This window comes from Lissotriton helveticus, chromosome 5_1 (assembly GCF_964261635.1).
Source record: "Lissotriton helveticus chromosome 5_1, aLisHel1.1, whole genome shotgun sequence".
Lineage (NCBI taxonomy): Eukaryota > Metazoa > Chordata > Amphibia > Caudata > Salamandridae > Lissotriton > Lissotriton helveticus.
The window spans coordinates 616,510,368-616,531,364 of NC_136065.1; the positions used below are offsets into that span (position 1 = coordinate 616,510,368).

Genomic DNA, 20,997 nt, shown 5'->3' on the forward strand with positions numbered 1-20,997 from the left:
AATCCAAACACACCTTCACACATACAACATTCCTACAGCTCATAGTGCACAGCCAAGAATGGAATTCTCTTGATATGTGCATGCCTTCTCCTTATACGTCCCTTTATGGTGGAGCCTGCACCTGGGGTGTGTTTATTTGACACATTTATTATTTGTTTTTGATAGTAAAAAATAAGTCTTTCGAGACAAACATGTTCTCTAAAAATCAATGTATCTCCAGAAGACTAGGGGTTGGCCACACAAACAAATGGTGGCAACCCCTTTCCCTAAGAGGGTTCTCAATAGTCCTTTGATAACATTTATTGTCATGCTAAGAAGTCCAACCTACTATTCTGCACTGCTTTTTAAAATGTTCTTATCCACCACTTTAGGAAAGTGAAAACTAAGATTGCCATTGACTGTCAAGGGATTCCAGGGTGTGTAGAACTACAATAAAGGCATCTTTGTGGGTATACAAACATTTTAGTATTACCCAGATTTAAGGAAGTACTCCATAGTGCCTTAGGCAGCCTGATTGCAAGCATCCATGGAGATAATTTCCTTTTGTGGGAGGCGTCAGTCATTTACTTTTACTTTTCATAGATAAAGTTGATGACAAATGTAAAAGGTGCCCATCCCTTTGTTGCATAATTATTCTGTGTCCTACTAAAAATACATTGTTCTCTAGAGACAATATATTAGTCATGCTTGTTCATCTCATTCAGCCCACATCTGATATGAATTAATTTATGACCTACACTTTGCCTTTCTGAGCCTGAGAAGTTAGTCTCCACTGGTCTGGGTTTTCCGCTCTGATTCAGTGTACCCATACAATTTTAGTTAAGTGCTCATTAGCTACTCCCGAAGAAGCCAGAATTTAACATTGACTCCATTTTAAGGACATTGAATACTGTTGATCATGTGGGAGCTGGAAGATTGTTCTGTGGGGTTACCTTCTTTCTCCTGCACAGACATTTCTACTAATGGTGTAGGGTACTTTGCTAGCCTAAACTGACACTGCATTTCATCTTCTGGAAGCATGACCAGCAGTATCAGTAGTCATGCCACTCATAATTGTGTCTGTTAATGCATGGAGGTCTTTCAGCCCTGTGTTACTGCCATGCCAACATTTCCAGGTGGATGTGAAGGCATAGAGTACAGACTCAGTTAAATTACTGGATCTGTTGCTGAGACTTTAAAAACTAGTTTCCTCTTCCCCTTCTGTATAAGGGATTTAATAGTAGACAATTATATAACTGTTAGTAATATGTTATGTTATCTTTGGTTACTTGCTAGGTTGTGCTCACTGCTCTTGTCTATTTAATAAGAGAGCCATTCCTTCATTATAATATCACTCCATATATTTTGCTTACTTGTCTAGATAAAGAGGTATTGGCAAGTACATGGTACAGTGCTGAAATGTTGAGACCTATTAGATCTTTGTCTCATGGAGAAAACCCCTATGTTTCAACCTGTGTGTAAAGTCTACTAAATCAATACATTCCTAAAGGGTTTATTTGTACAAATCAGTGTCAGTTTAGAAGTGTCAGTGTATAAAATTATTTACCCCAAGGGGCTGCATCTATAATGTATGACAGAGATGCAGAGAATCTTGTCTTAGTGTTTTTACTAAACTTTTCAGGCATGAAAAGCACTCTGTAACCCTCTGAGTTCAGTAGCGCATTACGAAGTGCCCCACTATCTCCTCCGTTTCATTTGAATCCTTACTGTCTTAGAAAGCTGTGCATGGTTTTGGATAAAAGTATTTGTAGATTCTCTGTGCCCTTTGTGTTTCAGGCACGTAGGGGCCGATTCACAGAACTAATCTGAGACAAAATCCTAAATGTACTTCACAGAAGGCATTTAGTAGGAGTAAAGTTAGTATGTTGTCTTAAGTTAGTATTTTGTCTTAAGTTAGTAGGACAAAATACTAACTTAAGACAAAATACTAACTTAAGGCAAAATACAAATTTAAGACAAAATCCTGACTTAAGACAAAATCCTGACTTAAGACAAAACCCTGACTTAAGACAAAACCCTGACTTAAGACAAAACACTAACTTAAGACAAAATACTAACTTTACTACTACTAAATGCCTTCTGTGAATACCAAAATTACTAAGGTTAGGATTTTGTCTCAGATTAGTTCTGTGAATCGGCCCCGTATATCTTATTTTAGACTGAGAGTACTTCAAATGCAATTCCTTTTGGGTAATGGCACAACATAGTTAGAGTTCTCCTCCACATGTTCTAAAGAACTGCTCTGTGACAGTTTGTTCTCTTGTTTAGCTTGTCTAGTTCCTTCGCATTGTTTTCTCAAATGTCTGGGGCAGATATCTTCTTTGTATGCTGCCTCCTTTTCTCTATGTTGTTCTTGTTGTGGAATGTGCTAATGTCCTTATGGATGATGAGGAAATATGGCTTTTAATGGGCCACAATGATCCCCCAAGTAAAGCCAAGAGAATAAGAATGGATGAGTCTTGATTTTGATTTTAAAAACACTTGGTTTTCTTTAGAACCATTGCTTTTGGGTGAAGGAGAAACTTATTGTTCGATATGATTAATTTTCATTTTTGCACCCTGATGTGGGAATTCTTGACTATATTTGAGCCATTGTAGTCAATCTTTCCATCATTTCAAAATTAAAAAGACATTCTACTTCTTATTCCTGATTATTAAGTATTCAATTTTATATTTATAATGCAGGTCTAATCATTTTAAATGCCTGGTATGGCAAGTTTGTGACTGACAAGAGTAAAAGAAATGAAAAAGTGAAGGTGATCGATGTGACAGTACCTCTCCAGTGTTTGGTGAAAGATTCCAAGCTCATCCTCACCGAAGCGTGCAAGGTAAGGAACCGGTTGTAGGATCTGTGGGTGCCAAGGGAGAGAATCAAAGGCATGGCGATGAGAAGCTTTTTGGTTTATGAATGACCTAGTTTTATTGTTGGCCCACTCTCTTCTCTACTCTGATTGTAATGGATTTGGCTTATTTTTAAACGTTTAAATTGTGCAGAAGATAGTGGTACCACATTTGATATTGATTATAACTTTTTTTAGCTTCATCTTGTAATGCTTTTAAGGGCAATGATTCCCTATGAAACAATTAATATGATAAATATTATTATTGACAATTCAAATGTCAAATTAATTATTGCTTGTTGACTCTCAATAAGTTCTAGAAAATAGTTAACAAATCTGTACACCCATCCTTTACATTGATAAAGCCCCATGGATAAATGGTTACAAAGTAAATCAGTGATGGAACAAATACTTTCCTTTTCACTTTTTTTTTTTCACTTTTGTTTTGGCTACACCTCATTGTCACTGAACGTGCTCCTTTTGCTTAGGATAGGTATGTCGTTAAAATTGTCATGTAGGTTTTGTTCTTGCAAACATAATTGTAATAATCAAAAGCTACATAAGTAATTGAAGTTTCACGGTTGTATTTGATCATGCTAACATCTTCAACTAAATATTAAAGCAAATCAAAGCTTGATTTCGTTTAGATAACTGTAGAATAGATTTACGGTTTGTAACATTTTAAGTACCGATGATGTGTGTATGTGTATTGTTTGAGGAAACCTTTGTTTCATTATTTCTATAGTCACCTTGAAGCGTATGTCCATTTTCACTATTGCTCTCTCTCTATAAATCAGAATCCAAACTTTGTTTATGTTGAAAATCTTTTTAATCAGTTAGCACTGCTCTTATGGAATTACCTTGTAACAAATGTTTTGAACAATTCCAGATGTGTTTCTGAGATGGTTTTTCAAGATCAGATCTGCTTGCTCTAAATGTAGTGGCATAAATGTTTATGGTATGTCCTTTTTCAATTTTGTTTGTCATCACCATCCAGGGGTCAAAATAATCACATACTCAAATGCTGGATTGTAAGCCTACTGCTTCATAGTTTCAAACTATGACATTATGTGCAAAAAAAAACAATCTGTCATTGTTATCTTGTGTTTTTTGTAACCAAATGACATTGCTTTTTATTTATTTTTATTTTGGGTTGGTTTAAGTGAAAATCTTTTTCAGTACAAACAAGGTAAAGAGAAAAAGACAAAGGAAAACACCAAATAAATTAACTTATCAATTCCATCTATTTCTTGCTAAAAAATGTAATTACAATGCTTTTTATAGGGTTCCGATCTGTTGCTGAATTTTAATCCAGTCTTCAGACCATCCGTTATACAATTACATCTCAAGGATTACTATTTTCTTAAATGATACGCCTCTTCCACGTCCATGATTTTCTTCATTTTTATATTCATTTTGAGACGTTTGGAGCGGGAAGTCAGTAGAACTCTATTTTTGACCATCTATGATCCAAAAAAGACTAAATTCGCAATCGCCCTAGCATTGCCATAATCTTGCCGCCTCCCTACGATTGCAACTCCTCCTTTGTTATTCAAATCAAAGCCTAAGGTTCCTCCTTTCTATCTCAAATTGTCTCCCAGAAAGGTTGTACATTTGGGCATTCTACTATGATATGCATCAACTTTTCCACAGCATTGTCACCTGATGCATACATATCTATAGTCTGTGACTATTTTATGCTGCCTTTCATAGGTTTAATATAATCAGTATTGAAAGAAATACTGAACGTGACATAAATCAGAGCTTACAAGGAGGGTAGAGATAGCCATGTTCATCTCCTTCCAATTATCAGGTAAAACTGGGGTTGCGAAGATTTCTCATCACAGGGCACGGCTTTTACTAAAATCATGTATTATAGTATCTAATAAAATCTGATATATTCATCCTGTAAAAGCAAGAAAGGGGAGCATGGCAAAAGATTGCATTAAATCGGCATTTGCCTGCTTGATTATGTAAAGTACGAATTTGTTATTTTTTTTTAAAAGCCCCCGTGCTGTACTGTACATTTTTGTTATAGTATTGCAAATGAGCTTACACCATTTCTGTTGAGTATTTGATCCAAGAAAGATTGTAGTCATAAATTAGCTGGACGACTAGTACCTCAATAGTATCCACACAGAACTTTCTGAAGATAGGGGACTTCAGCTCTCGCACAGAAATTGCCACCGACCAGGATGTGTTCCTCCTACTATTGAAATGCTAGATCTTCACTTAATAGTGCTGGACTCACACATTATGCAGGCCACACTTTGGACTTCATTTTTTTCTAATTCTAGGTTCCTCCACACAGACATCCCAGAACCTTTAACATGTACTGGCCATTTTGTGATTAGCTTTCAGTGCCTATCAGGGTCACTCTCTCAAAACCTAAAACGGATAAGTGCCTGAGATCAAGACCATGGAAGCCAGTCACACTGGAATCCTTTGACTCTGTATTCTGTGCTCCTGATCTAGAAAGTTCACAAGACAATAATTCTGCCTTAGCTATGTTTCAAGAATCTCTTTTCCAAGCACAAGACTTAGTCGCACCTTACAAACCACACGTTTCTAAAACCAGCAGACCCAACGCCCCCTGGCACACAGCCAAACTGAATCTTGACCAAACTAGCTGCAAAAGACTGGAACAAAAATGGAGGGCCTCAAAAGTAGCTACCGATAAAAATAACTAAAAACTAGCACTAGGTGCCAGTCACAAAATGTTTTTAAGGCAGCACGCAGACTATCTACCATCTGTAGGATTGATCAAGCAGGAACATCCTCAAAGGAATTTTTCAAGGTCGGAAATGAATTTACCAAACCCCGTGCCTGCACCTCAGCTATCCATGCCTCTCAGACACTATTCGATATTTAAGTGAGCCATTTTGAACCAAAAATTTAAAATATCTATCAGAATTTCCACACTTCTGCTACATCTTCTGCCTACTCATGCCCTACAAACTTTCCCCGCAACGAAACCTCGTCAGTGCTTGAAAGCTTCAACCCTATCTCTCAAACTCAGGTTTTAGATCTGCTAGCTAAAATCAAATCAGGCTCTCCCTCCACTCCTTGTCCCCCTCATGTAATAACCAATCTAGCCACACTTCTCGTGCCCACTGTTAAGTCCCTCTGTAACGATCACTGACCCTAGCTGCTGTTCCTTGCGAATTGAAAGCTGCACGTTACATCCAACCTTAAAAACGCCCAATGCAGATCTAAAGGAGTCAGATAACTATCGCCCTATATCTCTTCTACCTCTGATGGGCAAAGTTCTGGAGTCCGATGTTAACAAACAGCTCTCCTATTTAAAGTATCATCATCTTTTGGATGCCTCACAGTCGGACTATTGAGCTTCCCATAGTACAGAAACCACCTTATTAGCAGTAGTAAACTCCATTCATTTAACTCTGGATGCAGGAATTCCAGCAATGCTGGTTCTTTTCGACCTGTAGGCGGCATTTAATACTGTTTCACATTCCATCTTGATTGATCTTGAATGATTTATCAACTGCAGGACTCAACTGGTTTCTATTGGCACCTTCCAATCCAACACCCCCTCCCTGAGCAACAGGATTCCTCAAGGCTCCTCCTGGATTCCCCACGCTCTTTAACATCTGTGTAGGTCCCCCTGCCTAGCTAGTCAATTCCTGTGGGTGTGAGATACTTTCCTATGCAGATGATACCTAACTAGTCATCTCCTTTGGGTCTGACATTGAAAATGTCAAACGCAGATTCCTCTTCTGCATGAGAAAAACTGCTACATGGATGTCCCTTAATTGTCTTCAGTTAAACGGAGACAAAACCGAGATCCTTCTGTTTGGCAAAGCTCAGCTATACTGATCGGTGGTCTGATGAGCTTGGCCTGGGCAATTTCGTAGCAAGACAGATAGAAATGTTGGTATACACCTGGATGAAGGACCAGATCATGTCCACATGTGGGTCGTGTTTCGGAGCTATGCACATTCTTGGGAGAATTTTTCATTTGCTTCCTCTTAGTTCAAGAAAGACTTACTCAAGCATTAATAATCAGCCGCCTTGATTATGGAAATACTCATATACTAGCATCCAACAAATCTCTTCTCTCCAAGATGCAGGGTGTTTAAAACACGAACTGCGCCAAACGCACCATTGACCCCCTCACTCCTAGCCCTCCACTATCTCTTTATCAGTAAAAGAGCATTGTTCAAATTCGTCTATCTGACTCACAATTCCCTGATCGGAAAAGGCCCCAAATAATTACAAGAGAAACTCATCTTTTACTGCTCAGACACAAATTTAAGATCAAAGAATAAACTTTTCTTAAGTCCTCGCCACATTCGTACATTGAAATATGGCAGCCGGATCTTTTCTTATCTGGCCCCTTCCACTGGAATAGGCTCCCCCTGTAGATTTGTGTATACATCTACATCACAGGTTTTAAAAAAACCTCTTAAAACTTGGTTATACTGATTGCTGCTACTCCATTTGATTTTCGCTACAGCGGTGAGATGCCCCTCCTGAGCTATATCAAGTACCCATTAACATAACCTAACATTGATTACTATTGGTATTCACTTCTGTTTTCGACTGTAGACGTACTGGGATCTACTTCTGACAGGAGAGTGGTTGAAGAAGTCAGCATTTCTACAGCCGGGGGCGGGGGGGTCTCTCTTAGATGGCCCTCTACGTTTGACAGAAAATAGTGAATATACTTTTGTTGGGCTGTTCGAATTACATCCTCCTCCTCTCCACTTTTTCATGGCACCCCTGGCAAGGGGGCTGCCATTGTGACCTTATTGTGTTGCACTTATCACACCTCCGTATACAGAACTCGTATTTAAACCCTTTTATGCAGAGTCCCCAAAAGGATCTCATGGAAACAGCATACTTATTTTACTCCTTGGTGTCCGTCATCCTCTCTTCTACAGGTTCTCCAGTTCAAGGTTTTAGTGTAAGGTATGTGTTTGAGAACATGTCTTGTACTGCAGAGTTTACAAGAAACTCATTTTTAGGTCTTGCCTGAGCCAGCACATGTGTTGCTCTGCGAGACATTTAGTAAGTGGGTTTTCAAAGTGCTAGCCACAAGCTTTTGCTGGCCTCAAGCTTGCGTGCACGCTCACAGCTGCCTTTTGCCTTTCTTATCTCTTCCTCCGCATAGCTTGCCATTACTTTCGCGGCCGCGCGGCTGTGTCACTTTCACGGACGCTCGGCCATTGCTGCTTTAATTACTCGCAATGCCATGTTTTTTTCCTCTGGAAGGCATTAGTTTTACCAACATTCTTGTCCGCTCAAAATTGTCCGCACCTGCCAACAATGTAGCCTCATGCTAATTGTCATAAATACCAGGAGCGTAAACCGGTGCACTTCCTATCTTTTTTCTATGTTTATCGCTAATGCCGTGAATCACTGTACAGTCTGAAACCGTTCTATTTCCGGGTCACAGTCACAAGAATGGCGGTCCTGGCATCAAATTCGAACAATCCTATAGAATTCTTTGATGTTACTATAGGGGGCAGGTGAGGTGTTTTATTGAGGAAGAAAGTTTAGGACGCTCCTGACTTCTGATGCTGCGTTCTGTGCGCACAGTAGTTAACGCGCTCCCTTCCGACTGTCGCCGATATATACCTGGTGTAGCACCTTTTCCTGCCCTATGTGCTGCACGTTCTCTTCCATGTGGTTCCGCATAGACCGGCGCCGCTAAGTTCACCCTTTTCTATTAACTGTCCAAGGATCTGTCTGACTCTCGCTCTTTAGTTTCGTAACTGGCGGGTATACCCATATCGTGCGATTAAGTAAACCAGTCCTGGCTTTTTAGTCCACAAAATGTTACGTTCTGCTAAGAACTTCTAATTTCGATTGCATCATTGTAGTACATGGCTACGTTTTGGTGTGTATGCGATTGAGAATTAAATATAGAAATCTGGAGAATTTTATTTTCCATTTTACTTGGACTATTAAGTTATAAGAGGTGGAAACACAATATCCTCACTTTTAACTCACAAAACCAGGGGTCTCTAAGTTAAATAATGCACAAAAACATAGCTAAGTTAAATAACGGACAAAACCAAGAATCGCTAAGTTAATTACTAAATGCTCGCATTTACGACATTGAAAGAATAGGCTTACCAATTATTTTATAAAATCAGTGTTGTCTGAATTCATGGTTTATATTAAAGCTCCATCCGATATAGCACTTCAATACCTGACGGATAGTAAATATCACAAACCTACGTACATTTGCGGTAAGAGAATTTGTAACAGTAGCCAATAACAACAAGCATTGGCATAGCCAATAGGTCTCGCCTTTGGGACCTTATAAGTGTTTAGGCATGCAACAGTTGGTGTTGTTGCACCAAGGATATTCTGCTGCAAAAAGTGAGACCCATTGGCTAGGCCAATGCTGGTTTAGATTATGAAAACTGCTTTGCTTGTTGCTGCAACTCACCTGGTAGCAAAAAAATAAGAGACCCATTTTAAGTGTTGTTTTCAGCAGGTATATATTTTTGCATTGTGTATGTATCAGTGACGGGGTTAATAATGTAATCCCTCCGTGATCCATTATGGAGCGTTCCTGACTCACATTCTGCCCTGAGGCTCCCTGGAATGTCGGCATTCACAAATAGCAGGAGGTTACTTTAGCAACACCATTGGGGCACCACAGCAGCTGCAACAGCAGTGAAACTGCAATCACAGCAGAGCCATATCTGCTACAATAGCTAGGACAACAGCAGCGGTCAGCACAATTGGGACCACTGATGTAACCAAATCAGGACCCATAGCTTCCACCATGGCTGGGACAATAGCAGCAGCTGTATTAACAGCAGAGACCACACATTCAAATTCAACAAGGACCATAGTTGTTATAAAAGCAGCACCACTGAAATGACCAAAGCTGCCATTACAGCAGAGACAATTTCAGTGACTGGAACGCTAACCATAGCAGCAACACAAGTAGCCACGGTAGCTGCAGCCATATCAGGGACTACAAGGGCAGCATGACGAGCCACAGCAGCTATAACCAAATCTGCTACCACAGTAGCAACAGCTACAACAGTAGTTGCAAGGACTGGAGATACAAAAGCTTCCATCTAACCACAGCTGTCAGTAGAGTAATGACAACATCTGCCACCATAACTGTGACAACACATCACAATAGCTGTAACCACAGCAAATACCTCAACTCCCACTACAGAAGGGGCACTATCAGCAACAGGCACTGCAGCAGCCCCAAGCTAGGGACAACAATAGCTGCCAGAACAGCAAGCATCATAGCAGCGATCACCCTGCAGGGCAATGACAACAGCAGTTACCATAGTTGTGAACACAGCAAGAAGATGTGTTGGCTACATCACCAGCCACCATTTTTGACATAATAGTAACAGCTGCAAGAAAAATAGACCATAACTGTAAACGATATTAGGGCCCACAGCAAACACAATGGCAGAGACTACAGTTGTAACCACAGTGGGGATTACATCAACCAGAGCTGCCACTGCATCATCAATCAGAGCTTCTTCCAGCAGGGACCACAGCAGCTCCAATAGCTTTGACCACAGCCAGCACCGCAGTAACAACAATAGCTGCAACAGTTGTTACAGGAAAACCAAGGACCACAGCAGTGAAAACAGCATCCCCCCCTGTACAATCATACCTAGGAGATCACAATAGCAAACCCTCTGTCCTTACAAAAGGATTCACTGCTGTAACCACAGCAAAGGCAACAGCTGCCACCACAGCAGGAAAGACAGCATCAATGGCTACAACAGCTTGGGCCACAATATCGACCACAGATGTAAATCCAGCAGGGTCTGCACTAGAAAACACATCTGCTATCGCAGCATGGACAACAACAGGAGCAACTGTCACAACAGCAGTGAAATAAGCAGTGGCCCAGCAGTGACCACAGGTGCAACCATCACATGGACAAGCGCACCTGCCAGTAAGGTAGGGACAATGGTATTGGCCTCTAAAGGGCCAATAGTAACACCAATCACTGCTGGCACAAAAGCAGGAACCAGAACAGATGCAAAAGCTGACATCAGAGCTTTGAAAACAACCTCAACAACTGCCTACAAGCTGGAGACCGCAGTAACAACCACAGTTGTAATCACTGAGAAAAACAGAAAATTGATGAGCTGAATGTTTGAATTAATCTCACTTACTGGGAAGTACACTGGGTCCTATTCCAGTCTATAATATAATGTTTTGCTCATTGTGCCCCCGGACACAGGAACAACCATTTGTTTTAAAAATCTATTACATCAAAACATCTGCAATTTATCGATTGACAGTTATGCACTAGCAAGAAATTGATAGCGATGTCACATTTATACCAGCCAGACAAAAAACCTTCACGTTATTTACCCATATGGAGTTGTCGGTGCAGAGTTCTAGTTACTTTACTGTTTTATAAATCCTTCGCAATATTTACCAAATTTTCATAGTTTAGATTCTTCACTGATTCTAATTAACTGACATTACATTTTAATAGAATCATCTTAGTTAACAGTTCTAAACCTTACAGAAGTTACTAAGTCTCACTTATGCCTACCCCCCACAACTCCCCTACCCCACCTTCTGCCTACATAAGAGCAAATAACAACAGAGCACCTTTCCATCTTGCTCCAAGAAGCGCAGGCTCCTTTGGTCAAAGGAGCCATAGAGAGGGTACCAACCATAGAATTAGGAACTCGGTAATGCTCCCGTAATTTCTTCATGCTGAAAAAGGATGGAGACTTTTGTCCCATTTTAGATCTCTATCCTCTGAAAGCCATCTTACAAATTTAGGATGCTTATTTGGTCCTAGGTTCTGCCTGCCCAGGATACAGACGCTGGATGGTGGCTTTGGACCTACAGGATGCTTACTTTAATGTACCCGTCCTGCAATTCAACAGATGCTACTTGTCGTTCAAGGTGGGCCAGGAGCATTTTCAGTTTGTCTTGCTCCCCTTCAGCCTCACCAGTGCCCCTCACATGTTCACAAAAGTGATGGCCGTGGTCGCAGCACACCATCGATGGTTAGAGATTCAAGTTCTCCCCTGCCACAACAACATGCTTTAGAAGATAGGCTTGCCACAATCAGTAATAGGTCATCTCCACACAAAATTGTACCTACTGACATCATTGGGGTACACTACCAATGTGCCAATGTCACAACTGACACCTTTGCAGAGCAATCCTTCCCTCCAGCACACTGTGTCCAATACATTTGTGCTATGATCCCGATGTTTCCGCCTTATTCCTCGGTCTCTGTAAGAGTAGCTCTGAGGCTTCTGACCTCTTGGCCTCCTTCATCCTACCCGTCAACTATGCCAGGTAGCACCTGAAGAACTTGTCGTATTCCTTCTAGGCTACGGAGGAGAATGCAAAAAATCTGGTTATTTAACCAGGCTCTGAAAGCCTTCCTACCATCCATCAAAGGACGACTGGTTCAGACTCTCGCAAATAGCACCACACCATGTGGTACTGCAACAAGCAGGCGTGATGTTATCTTTGGTCCTGGCCAAAAGGCACTTTGTCTTTTGTGCTGGCTACAGCATCAGGGCATTTCCCTAGTGGAATCTTTAAACGTCACTGAAGATGAACTCATTTGGTGGTGCCTGGGGGGATAACCAAATGCGATTAAACCTAAAGGTGGCACTGGGCATCTTCCAGCAAAGAGGAGAACTCTGGTTAGCTCTTTTTCCACTGCCAAGAATGTCTTGTGTCAAAACTTTTGCTTGCTGGAGTTTCCAAGAAGGCTGTCTCTTTGATTGCATTCTGGATAGACTATAGCACAGGACTCCTGTACACCTTTCTTTATCTGCCTCTCCAGCCTGAGTTCTGAAGAAGGTCAGGAAAGACTGGGCCCTAGTCATCTTAGTGGCTCCGGAATGTGCCAGGAGTGTGTGCTACCCCGAATGTCTGGGCAGGAGCATCAGGCTAACATTTTGGGAGACTGTTCTGTCATAGCAGCAGGGCATGGTTATGCACCTGAACCTGCACAATCTGCACCTCTATGTATGTAGATTGAGCGGTAGCAGTTAATTGGGTATGATAATCCTCCTAAATTTGTGGATGTCATCCTGGCTGTAAGGCGTCCCTCAACAAAGTCTGTCTACGCCAGGTATGAGATGCATATGTAACCCGGTATTACAACCGCAATGTTGACCCGTAATGGGCCAAACTGTTGGATGTCTTATTATTATTTTGTTTTTAACTCTGGCCGACAAGGACTTGCAGGAAGCACAGTTAAAGCCTAATTGGCAACTTTTTTGGCTCTTATTACGTTTGCTGGACCACCCGTCCTTGTTAAAAACACCTGTTCTAATAAGTACAAGTTTTGACTCATTTGTTTTGTCTCAAAACCTTTGTGATGCCAAAATGCGATCTTACTTTGGTCCTCACTTTTTTCATGTGCACGCCATTCGAAGGCCGGCCAAACAGTTCATGAGCACTTTGGGAGTGCAAACCACTTCTCTCCTGCTCTGGCCAGCCCCGCCCTGCCCCATACTGCACAAAGGCCACTAACTGCATGCAATAGGAAAAATTTAATTATAATAATGATACGTTATTGCCATTTTATTTTTCCTTTTTGCACAGTGGGGCAACGCTCTTCCACCTTACCAGAGGAGCCGCCACAGTTAATCTTTTACATCGATCGTACCAAAGACCAATGGGTGGATGATCAGCTGTGGAAATTCTCTGGGGTGCAGAAAGGCAAGGGAGTGCATTTAAGGACTCTGTCAAGGTGAATAGTTTTCTGCATTAGGATCTGCAACTCAGTGACCAAGAAGCAGTCTCCAGAGGATTGAGGGCCTATTCCACCGGGCCTAAGACTTCTACCACCCACACTGGCAAACTGAGTGCTTGTCCTTGACATCTGCCAGGGCACGACATGGACACCAGTTCACATGTTCACAAAGAACTTCTGCCTTGACAGCCAGGTCTGATGGGAGAGGCATTTCGGCCAATCAATCCTGCAGGGCTTTTTGGTCTCATCCATTCCACCACATTGGGACGACGTACTGCTTTGGTATCTATTCTAAAAGTGCAGAATCTGTGGTTACAAGTATCCACAGGGAGAACAAGATGCTTATCTTCATTAACACTCTTTTAGGTGAATCATCTATCTAACCACAGATTGAGCACCCCCCTTTGTCCTCCCCGTTCTTTGGAATGGACCCTTTTTCATCTAAAAAGGTATAACTTTAGACATCTAGCCACTGCTACGTCTGATTATTGTTGGACTGTTCTTCCGGGGATGGGTACAGTGTTAAGAAAGGAATTGCCGTTGATGTGCATAGGTAGCGCTCATGCAGCTCCAGCATCACTTCCAAGGTGGAATGAAGCCAACCCTGAGCCGCACGGCGTACCCTACCGGCCTGTGGGATCAGTCCTTTTTAAAAAAAAAAATTTTTTATTATAATCAACTTTAACAAGGCATACTTCTTCCATGCACTATACATATTCGATGAAAACCAGCAAATCACAGTCCCCATGCATTGTCTCATTGATAGTTGCATCATATTTGTAGACAGAACCCCGAATGTCATTTATATCGCCCTCCCTAGAAATCATCTCCCAAACCCTCCTCAGCCTGCTCCTCCGGTTGGTCACATATATTTCCCCTGAATGCATTCCAGGCCCCCCAGATCCTGCTCCATTTCCGAGGGCAACCCCGATTGATAAATACAGTTCTTTCTACTACCATTGTCGTGTCCATGTTATTACACCATGCGGTGAGTGTCGGTACTTCCACTGCCCCCCATTTCTGCGCAATATTTCGTTTAGCAATCATTCCCAGCGTGGCCCAATCCTGCGCAGGGTGTGTAAGGTCATTGGGTTCCCACATATTTAACAAGCATCTCCTGGGCTCTGGTGTTAACGACACCGCCGTCGCGATATCGTCCTCATCACTTTTGCCCAGTACTCTTGAATCTTCGGGCAGTGCCATATGGTATGGTAAAAGGTACCCTCCTCCCCACATCGCCTCAGACAGTATGGGTGTGATGTTTTATCTATTTCAGACAGGGTGACTCTGGTGTAATAGGCCCGATGCAGAATTTTAAGCTGTACCAACCTAAGGCGAGAGGGTATACCCACCTCCTTTGGCAAAGCAAGTGCCTCCTGCCATGCAGTGTCATCAATATCACCCAACTTGTGTGACCATTTTTCCCTGAGAGATACCGTGGGATCTGGAAGGTTGTTAATCAGTTTCCGGTAAGTGAATGACGTGGCCCGCTTATGCATGTATTCTGTCAGTAATCTATCTTCGAGAGGCGAAGCTTCCGGGACCTCGTTACCTGGTGGCAGGGCTGCTGTCAGAGCATGCTTTATTTGCGTGTACCTAAAAATGTTGGTGGGCGCCAACTCATACTGTTGCTGAAGACGTTCAAATGTTATGACTTCCCCCTTGTGCCATATGTCCCCCACCATGGAAATGCCAATGTTGTCCCATCGACAAAAGCCCTTACTATTCCTAAGTCGTCCCAGTTATTTTGTGTCCCAGAGGGTGGTGAGTTGGGTTATTATAGATCAGTCCTTTTTTTAAATCTTCTGGATCCAGACTGGCGCCAGGGAATATTCCAAAGGTGAGGAATCTGAGGTGAAATGGAGTAACTTCCAGAAAGAGCATTACTGAAGGTAACTTGTTCATTATTGCCACACCCAAAATTATATATAACATGCATGTTTGTATTTGAGGGAGTAGTAATACTGTGGTATTCCAAGGTGGACTATAGTTGAAAAGTGGGGAATCGACTTGCAAAATCGTGCTTCCACATCACATTCTTAAATAAGGGAAATCCTCTTGTTCGGCTGTTTCCATCCCACCTACTATTAGCAGGTGATATATCCTGGTAAATTGTTGGGGTTAGACATCAGGAATGTGTTTAACTGCATTAGTGGTAATCCCAGTTTGGTTTAGCAACCAAATCGGGATTACATCCCGAATTGGAACAACAGCTGTGACTTGCAAAAATGTAATAGCGCTCATCTGGTTAGGTTAGGAGCTCTCATCTAGTGCAGCAGAGAGCTCATTCCCCATATCACCCTCTTGGAAAAGGGGATAACATGAACCCCACCTTATCCTTCCGGCACTGTCAGTCCTCTCAAACCTAATAGTTCTGTACTTTCTACACTGATTTCAAAGCATCATGAACTTGTGCACCAACATTCTTTGCTGAAAATCACTGCTTCATAACACGAGAAACAAAATTGACACACCAGGGATTTGAAACAAAATCCCTTCTTATACTAGGTTTGCACCTTCACATATGATTTCATAAAGGATTTAAAGACCTAGCCTTTCAAGGAGTGCAACCTCAATCATTGATAAAAGCCCTTATAGCTCTTCTGGCTTGGCAGTTGAAATCACCCTTTCGTCCCCACTGTTGTGCATGATCTTCAGTTGTCCCTCCACTCCCTGGCATTGTTTTAAGGCTCCCTTACTGCTTGTAAAGAGCTCATTTGTTCCTACCTAGGTTAACACTTTGAAAAAATAATGCATACCTAAGAATGATAAAAACCAATCAATGCCAGGCTCAACGGTATCCACAAATAAAATAACCCCACTCAGTGCAAGCAAAATCATTAAAATAAATCGCACGACATCTAGCAATAAAAATCTAGAGGATGACACAGTCAGAATAACTGAAGTCACAGTAGAAGAAATACAATCCTCTACTCTCCATATTTTTCTGAACCCATCAACAACAAAACAAAAAAAAACATTTCTAAACACAAAACCTGGCTTTTTTTAGCCATAGTTCAGCAATGTCACCTACTAATCTAGAAACTGGAGAAAAAGGGAAAAAACTAAACTGTTAGAATACATTTCTCCACAAACACGCTGAACACAGCCTGCTCTTCATAAACAGAAACTAATGCCCTCATGGTCCAGTTTACCACCACTTACCCATGAAGCCCTGAATAATTCCGTGAATGAGCCAGTTTGATCGACTACCTAACTATTCCATGTGTATCCTAGGGTATCAAAGAATGATGCAAATGCTACACCTGTTAAATCTCATGTTCATAAAATCTGCATTAGATCTAGTGCCATCCGAGCTTCTTCAAATATGACTCTGTTCTATGTGCTAATGGATCCCACTCTAGTCTTGGCCAACTTCTTTAAAAACAATAGACCCATCCCTTTAGAATAATATGTGAGAAAGCACATGCAATACAAACACAATAAAACATAAAGAAGAAGAATCTCTGTGGCCCAAATCAATCTTGTTAGTAAAATTTGTGCCTCGTGATAACAGTCTTACTTCAAGTTTGGCTGATGGAACCCTACACTTAAATGTAGAATAGCCACACTTTTAGTGGCTTTAGACCAGTGCACTGCTTTTAATACCGTTGGGCTTCCTGCAGACCTGAAGGTATATAAGATTGCACAATTATAATGTGAAATACAGTTTACCAATGGTAATATTAGTTTTTCAGAAGCCACTCACAAAAAGCATATTCTTCTAAGGCAACCTCCAAGCCAATACCCACACCATTCATTATATCTTGTATCCTCACAGTCACAATTCAGTTGAAATTGTAAATTGACGCCCTCATCCAAGGGGAAACAACCTTTACAACGCACTACCCTTACAACAAAATTTTTACAACGCAACATCCATTACATCGCATGCCATTACAACGCATGCCATTACAAAGCATGACACTACAACGCACACCACTACAACGCATGTCATTACAACGCATAACATTACAACGAATAGTACCCTTACACTATCCAACACTTACCCTACTGTTGCACCCCCTGGAGTTAGAATAGTCATTTTTATCCCTACACTATCCAACACTTGCCCTACTGTTGCACCCCCCTGGAGTTAGAATAGTAATTTTTACCCCTACACTATCCAATACTTACCATACATGCAATGTAATGTTATGCGTTGTAATGGTATGCGTTGTAAAGGTAGTATGCGTTGTAATGGAATGCGTTGTAACGGTAGTTTTGAAAATTCGTTGTACTGGAATGCGTTGTAATGGATGTTGCGTTGTAAAAAATGCGTTGTAAAGGTATGCGTTGTAAAAGTATGGGTTGTAACGTCATACATCCTCATCCAAGAGGTTGTCAACTACATCACAATGTACCATATGCTGATCATACATGACTGTACTTAGCACAAAGCCTAACAGGCTTTGTATCTGCTCCTTATGTTCTGTCTTTAGTCATATAGTTCTGTAGGAAGTTTTATTCTTATTTCTGGCTATCCCTACTGGTTTTATGCCACTAACAGACTTTTACTAAAAATTTTGTACGGGTAAGCATATTTAACTTTTCTCAAGGTCCCTACCAAAATATATAAAAAACGAAGGGTCTATTGATGAAAGCTTCAGGTTTCAGTATATCTTTTTCTGTACTCAAAATGTGCTAAATGGAGATGATGTGCATTCAGTAGAACATAGGGTGCCTGTGATGTTTATTTGCAACTGTGTTTTAGCTCCTGTCACGAACAATAAAAGTAAAACTCATTAGAATATACGCATCACAAGATTACTCTGACTGATCTGAAGGACTCATTTTCTCTGCTGTGCCTTCTATCATTCCTGCCTCGTGACCCCTGGGTGGTATAGAGCTACAGGGTTGAAACCTACTTCCACCCTGAACACTCCTAGTGTATCTCAGCTCACTTTTGTCTAGCCTATTTAGTTGGGATTCAAACTTCAGGACTAGTTTCTCTCAGACTTTTCTATGACAAACTCTGCAGAGTTTGTCCATCACTTAAGCACCCAACTTTGTCCATATCTTGGACATATTCCTAGATAAGCTGGGACTAATGTTTCCTCTATCTCCTCCAGAACATGATGGCCTTCAGAACCTTTCTTCTTGAGACATTGCATCTGTACCCGTAAATATGATGCAATTCAGAAGGTCCTTAAAATTTGCAAGTGAACCATCTCCACCCCCTGTTAATAACATAGAGTGGGCAGTAAGTTCTCAAGTTTTTCTGCAGTTCCTATTTTCCTCTAGTCCAAGGTTTTATGTTTCCTTATAGGAAATGGATAAGGAGTGCAGCAAATTATAGTCTTCAACTGATTACAGCCATTTATTGCGTACTGTTCTCCGATACTACTGGAGGATGTGTGCCGCATAGCAATCATTGGTCTATTTTAGCTTGTTGCTGCCTTGAATTTAGTAGTGGTGTCTAGGGCACTTGCACTCTTTAACTATTCCGAGACGCATGCCTGGAGTCTATAGTTTTCCCACACACAGCTTGTTTTGAGATTCTGGATTTCCCCTTTGATGGCAGTTATTTTTGCATCTCTCTTGATCAGCTTCAGCAAACCAGCTATCACAGCAGAGGATCTTCAGTTATTCTTCAGTGATTAGACTACAGACATTCTCACTGTGTTTCTCTCACAGACGAGTGAAAAGAAAGACCACCATGGTGCATAGACCTCAGTTTCTACGTCTTTCCCCCAATTTAAAATTAATGACTTGTTTGGTTTTCTGTCAAAGATATAAGCCTGTTTTTATCCTCTTTGCATGATGATATGTTGTTTGAAAATAAAAGATCAGTGTTGATGGTTTTCCATTCATTGGCACAATGTGTGAGGTTTGTTTAACACTTCAATTCACCTCACTCATGTTAAGTTTGTTCAAAGCCGTTGGCGCATTCTTTTGAGTGTCACTATTGGGAGAACCTTTTTTCATGTCTCATAACACGCAGGAGTCTAGTTCTGCTGCTTGCTGAATCGGGTCAATATTTTTGTTTCAATACCAACTTGTTACTTTTCTATATATCTTTCATTCGCGAGGAGAAAATGGTTATTACCATCTTCCACGAGGACACCACCTCTCTCTACTTTGTGTTTGTTTTATCTCTAGCTCTGTAGCCTGTTGGTCTTAAATTATTTCTCTGTGGAGCTGGCGAGCGTCTCTATCTCTTCTTGCCTACACTCTGAGATGTTCAGACAGATTTTTGGGTCCCTATTAAAAATGACTTGCCGTCTTGTCTCTCACTGAACTTATCCCCATTTTATTCTCTCGTGAGAGGTCTTATATTGTTTATTCCTATGCCACAGCATTTTTTCTTGGATATGCTTTTTACTTCTGCAATGAGTGTGGAGAAAGGGAAACTGAACATACAAGTATGTACAAGTTACTTGCTGTATTGACTTTTCCACTGGCATTCCCAAATCCTCCTCACCCTTCCTGAGGTCACCCAATGCCCTGCCTTCTCCTGATTTAAGTGACTTTTGGCATACTTTTTGCAGAGATTAGACTGGGTTTTAAAGTTGGTGGAGATGGTGAGTATGCAGAGTCTGGTTGCCGTTGAGTTGCACATGAGCCTATGATTATTCTGCAAACTACATGGACCTCGGTGAAAGGGATCGCTATTTAAAGATGATATAACGGATCTTCCATCAGTATGGTAGGCATTGTTGCTTAGAATGTTCAATACCATAGCGCGCCAAGACACCTTCAGGTATTCGTGAGCTTTAGAAATCACACTAACATAACATAACATAACATAGCTACTATGGTGTTTAAACAGCAGTAATCACAAGACTTTTACCTGATTTCAAAAGGCAAACCTGAATACATTGAAGTTCATTTCCAGGACCTCTCATGTTACTCGGATACGGTCAGGATGCAAAATATGTTGGCTTCGCACTTGTCAACGTTCTACAACTAAAGGAACACATAGCAAAAGAAGCCGTTGATTCTGTCTTCTAGTTATTACGGTCACCAAGGCCTTCGTCCTCTAAAAGAGTTTCCAGACTTGGTTATGGGAAAGTCCTCCACAACAGTCTTCTCAGTTACACACTTGCACCAATAAGAGGTTCCCTGTACAGACCAGCAAGGCCTTCAGGAATCAAGAAATATGAACTTGTAACCTCTATTGAGCAAGAGTTAATTAGCTCCCCATTCATTAACTGTTTCTCTTTGAACTTTTATCAACAAATACATATATGTAAACTTCCTTTGTGCATGGCACTCGAGTTGAACCTCTAAGGAGAAACCTGTCAAATATACAATACATCCTCCTTTTGCCAAGACCCAATTATGATGAAGTCCAAAACCAAGTTCTGTTTATCCTCCGCTGCTTAAGAGTAGGATCATGAATGTGGTAATCCCTTTCCGCTGCATGCCTGTATCACCCCATAATGGTTTCATTTCTACAAGAATCTTAACACTGTAAATGCCGATCACCAACTTCATCAAATTCTG

General features: G+C 41.2%; 1 protein-coding gene across 1 annotated transcript in view; it reads left to right on the forward strand.

Moving 5' to 3' along the window:
- DNAJC11 (DnaJ heat shock protein family (Hsp40) member C11) overlaps nucleotides 1-20,997 on the forward strand; it is a 536,755-nt gene that overhangs the window by 502,662 nt on the left and 13,096 nt on the right. The window contains exon 14 of the mRNA XM_078642976.1: nucleotides 2,686-2,828. Within this exon, the coding sequence (XP_078499102.1) occupies nucleotides 2,686-2,828 (143 nt within the window). The remainder of the gene's footprint in view (nucleotides 1-2,685; nucleotides 2,829-20,997) is intronic.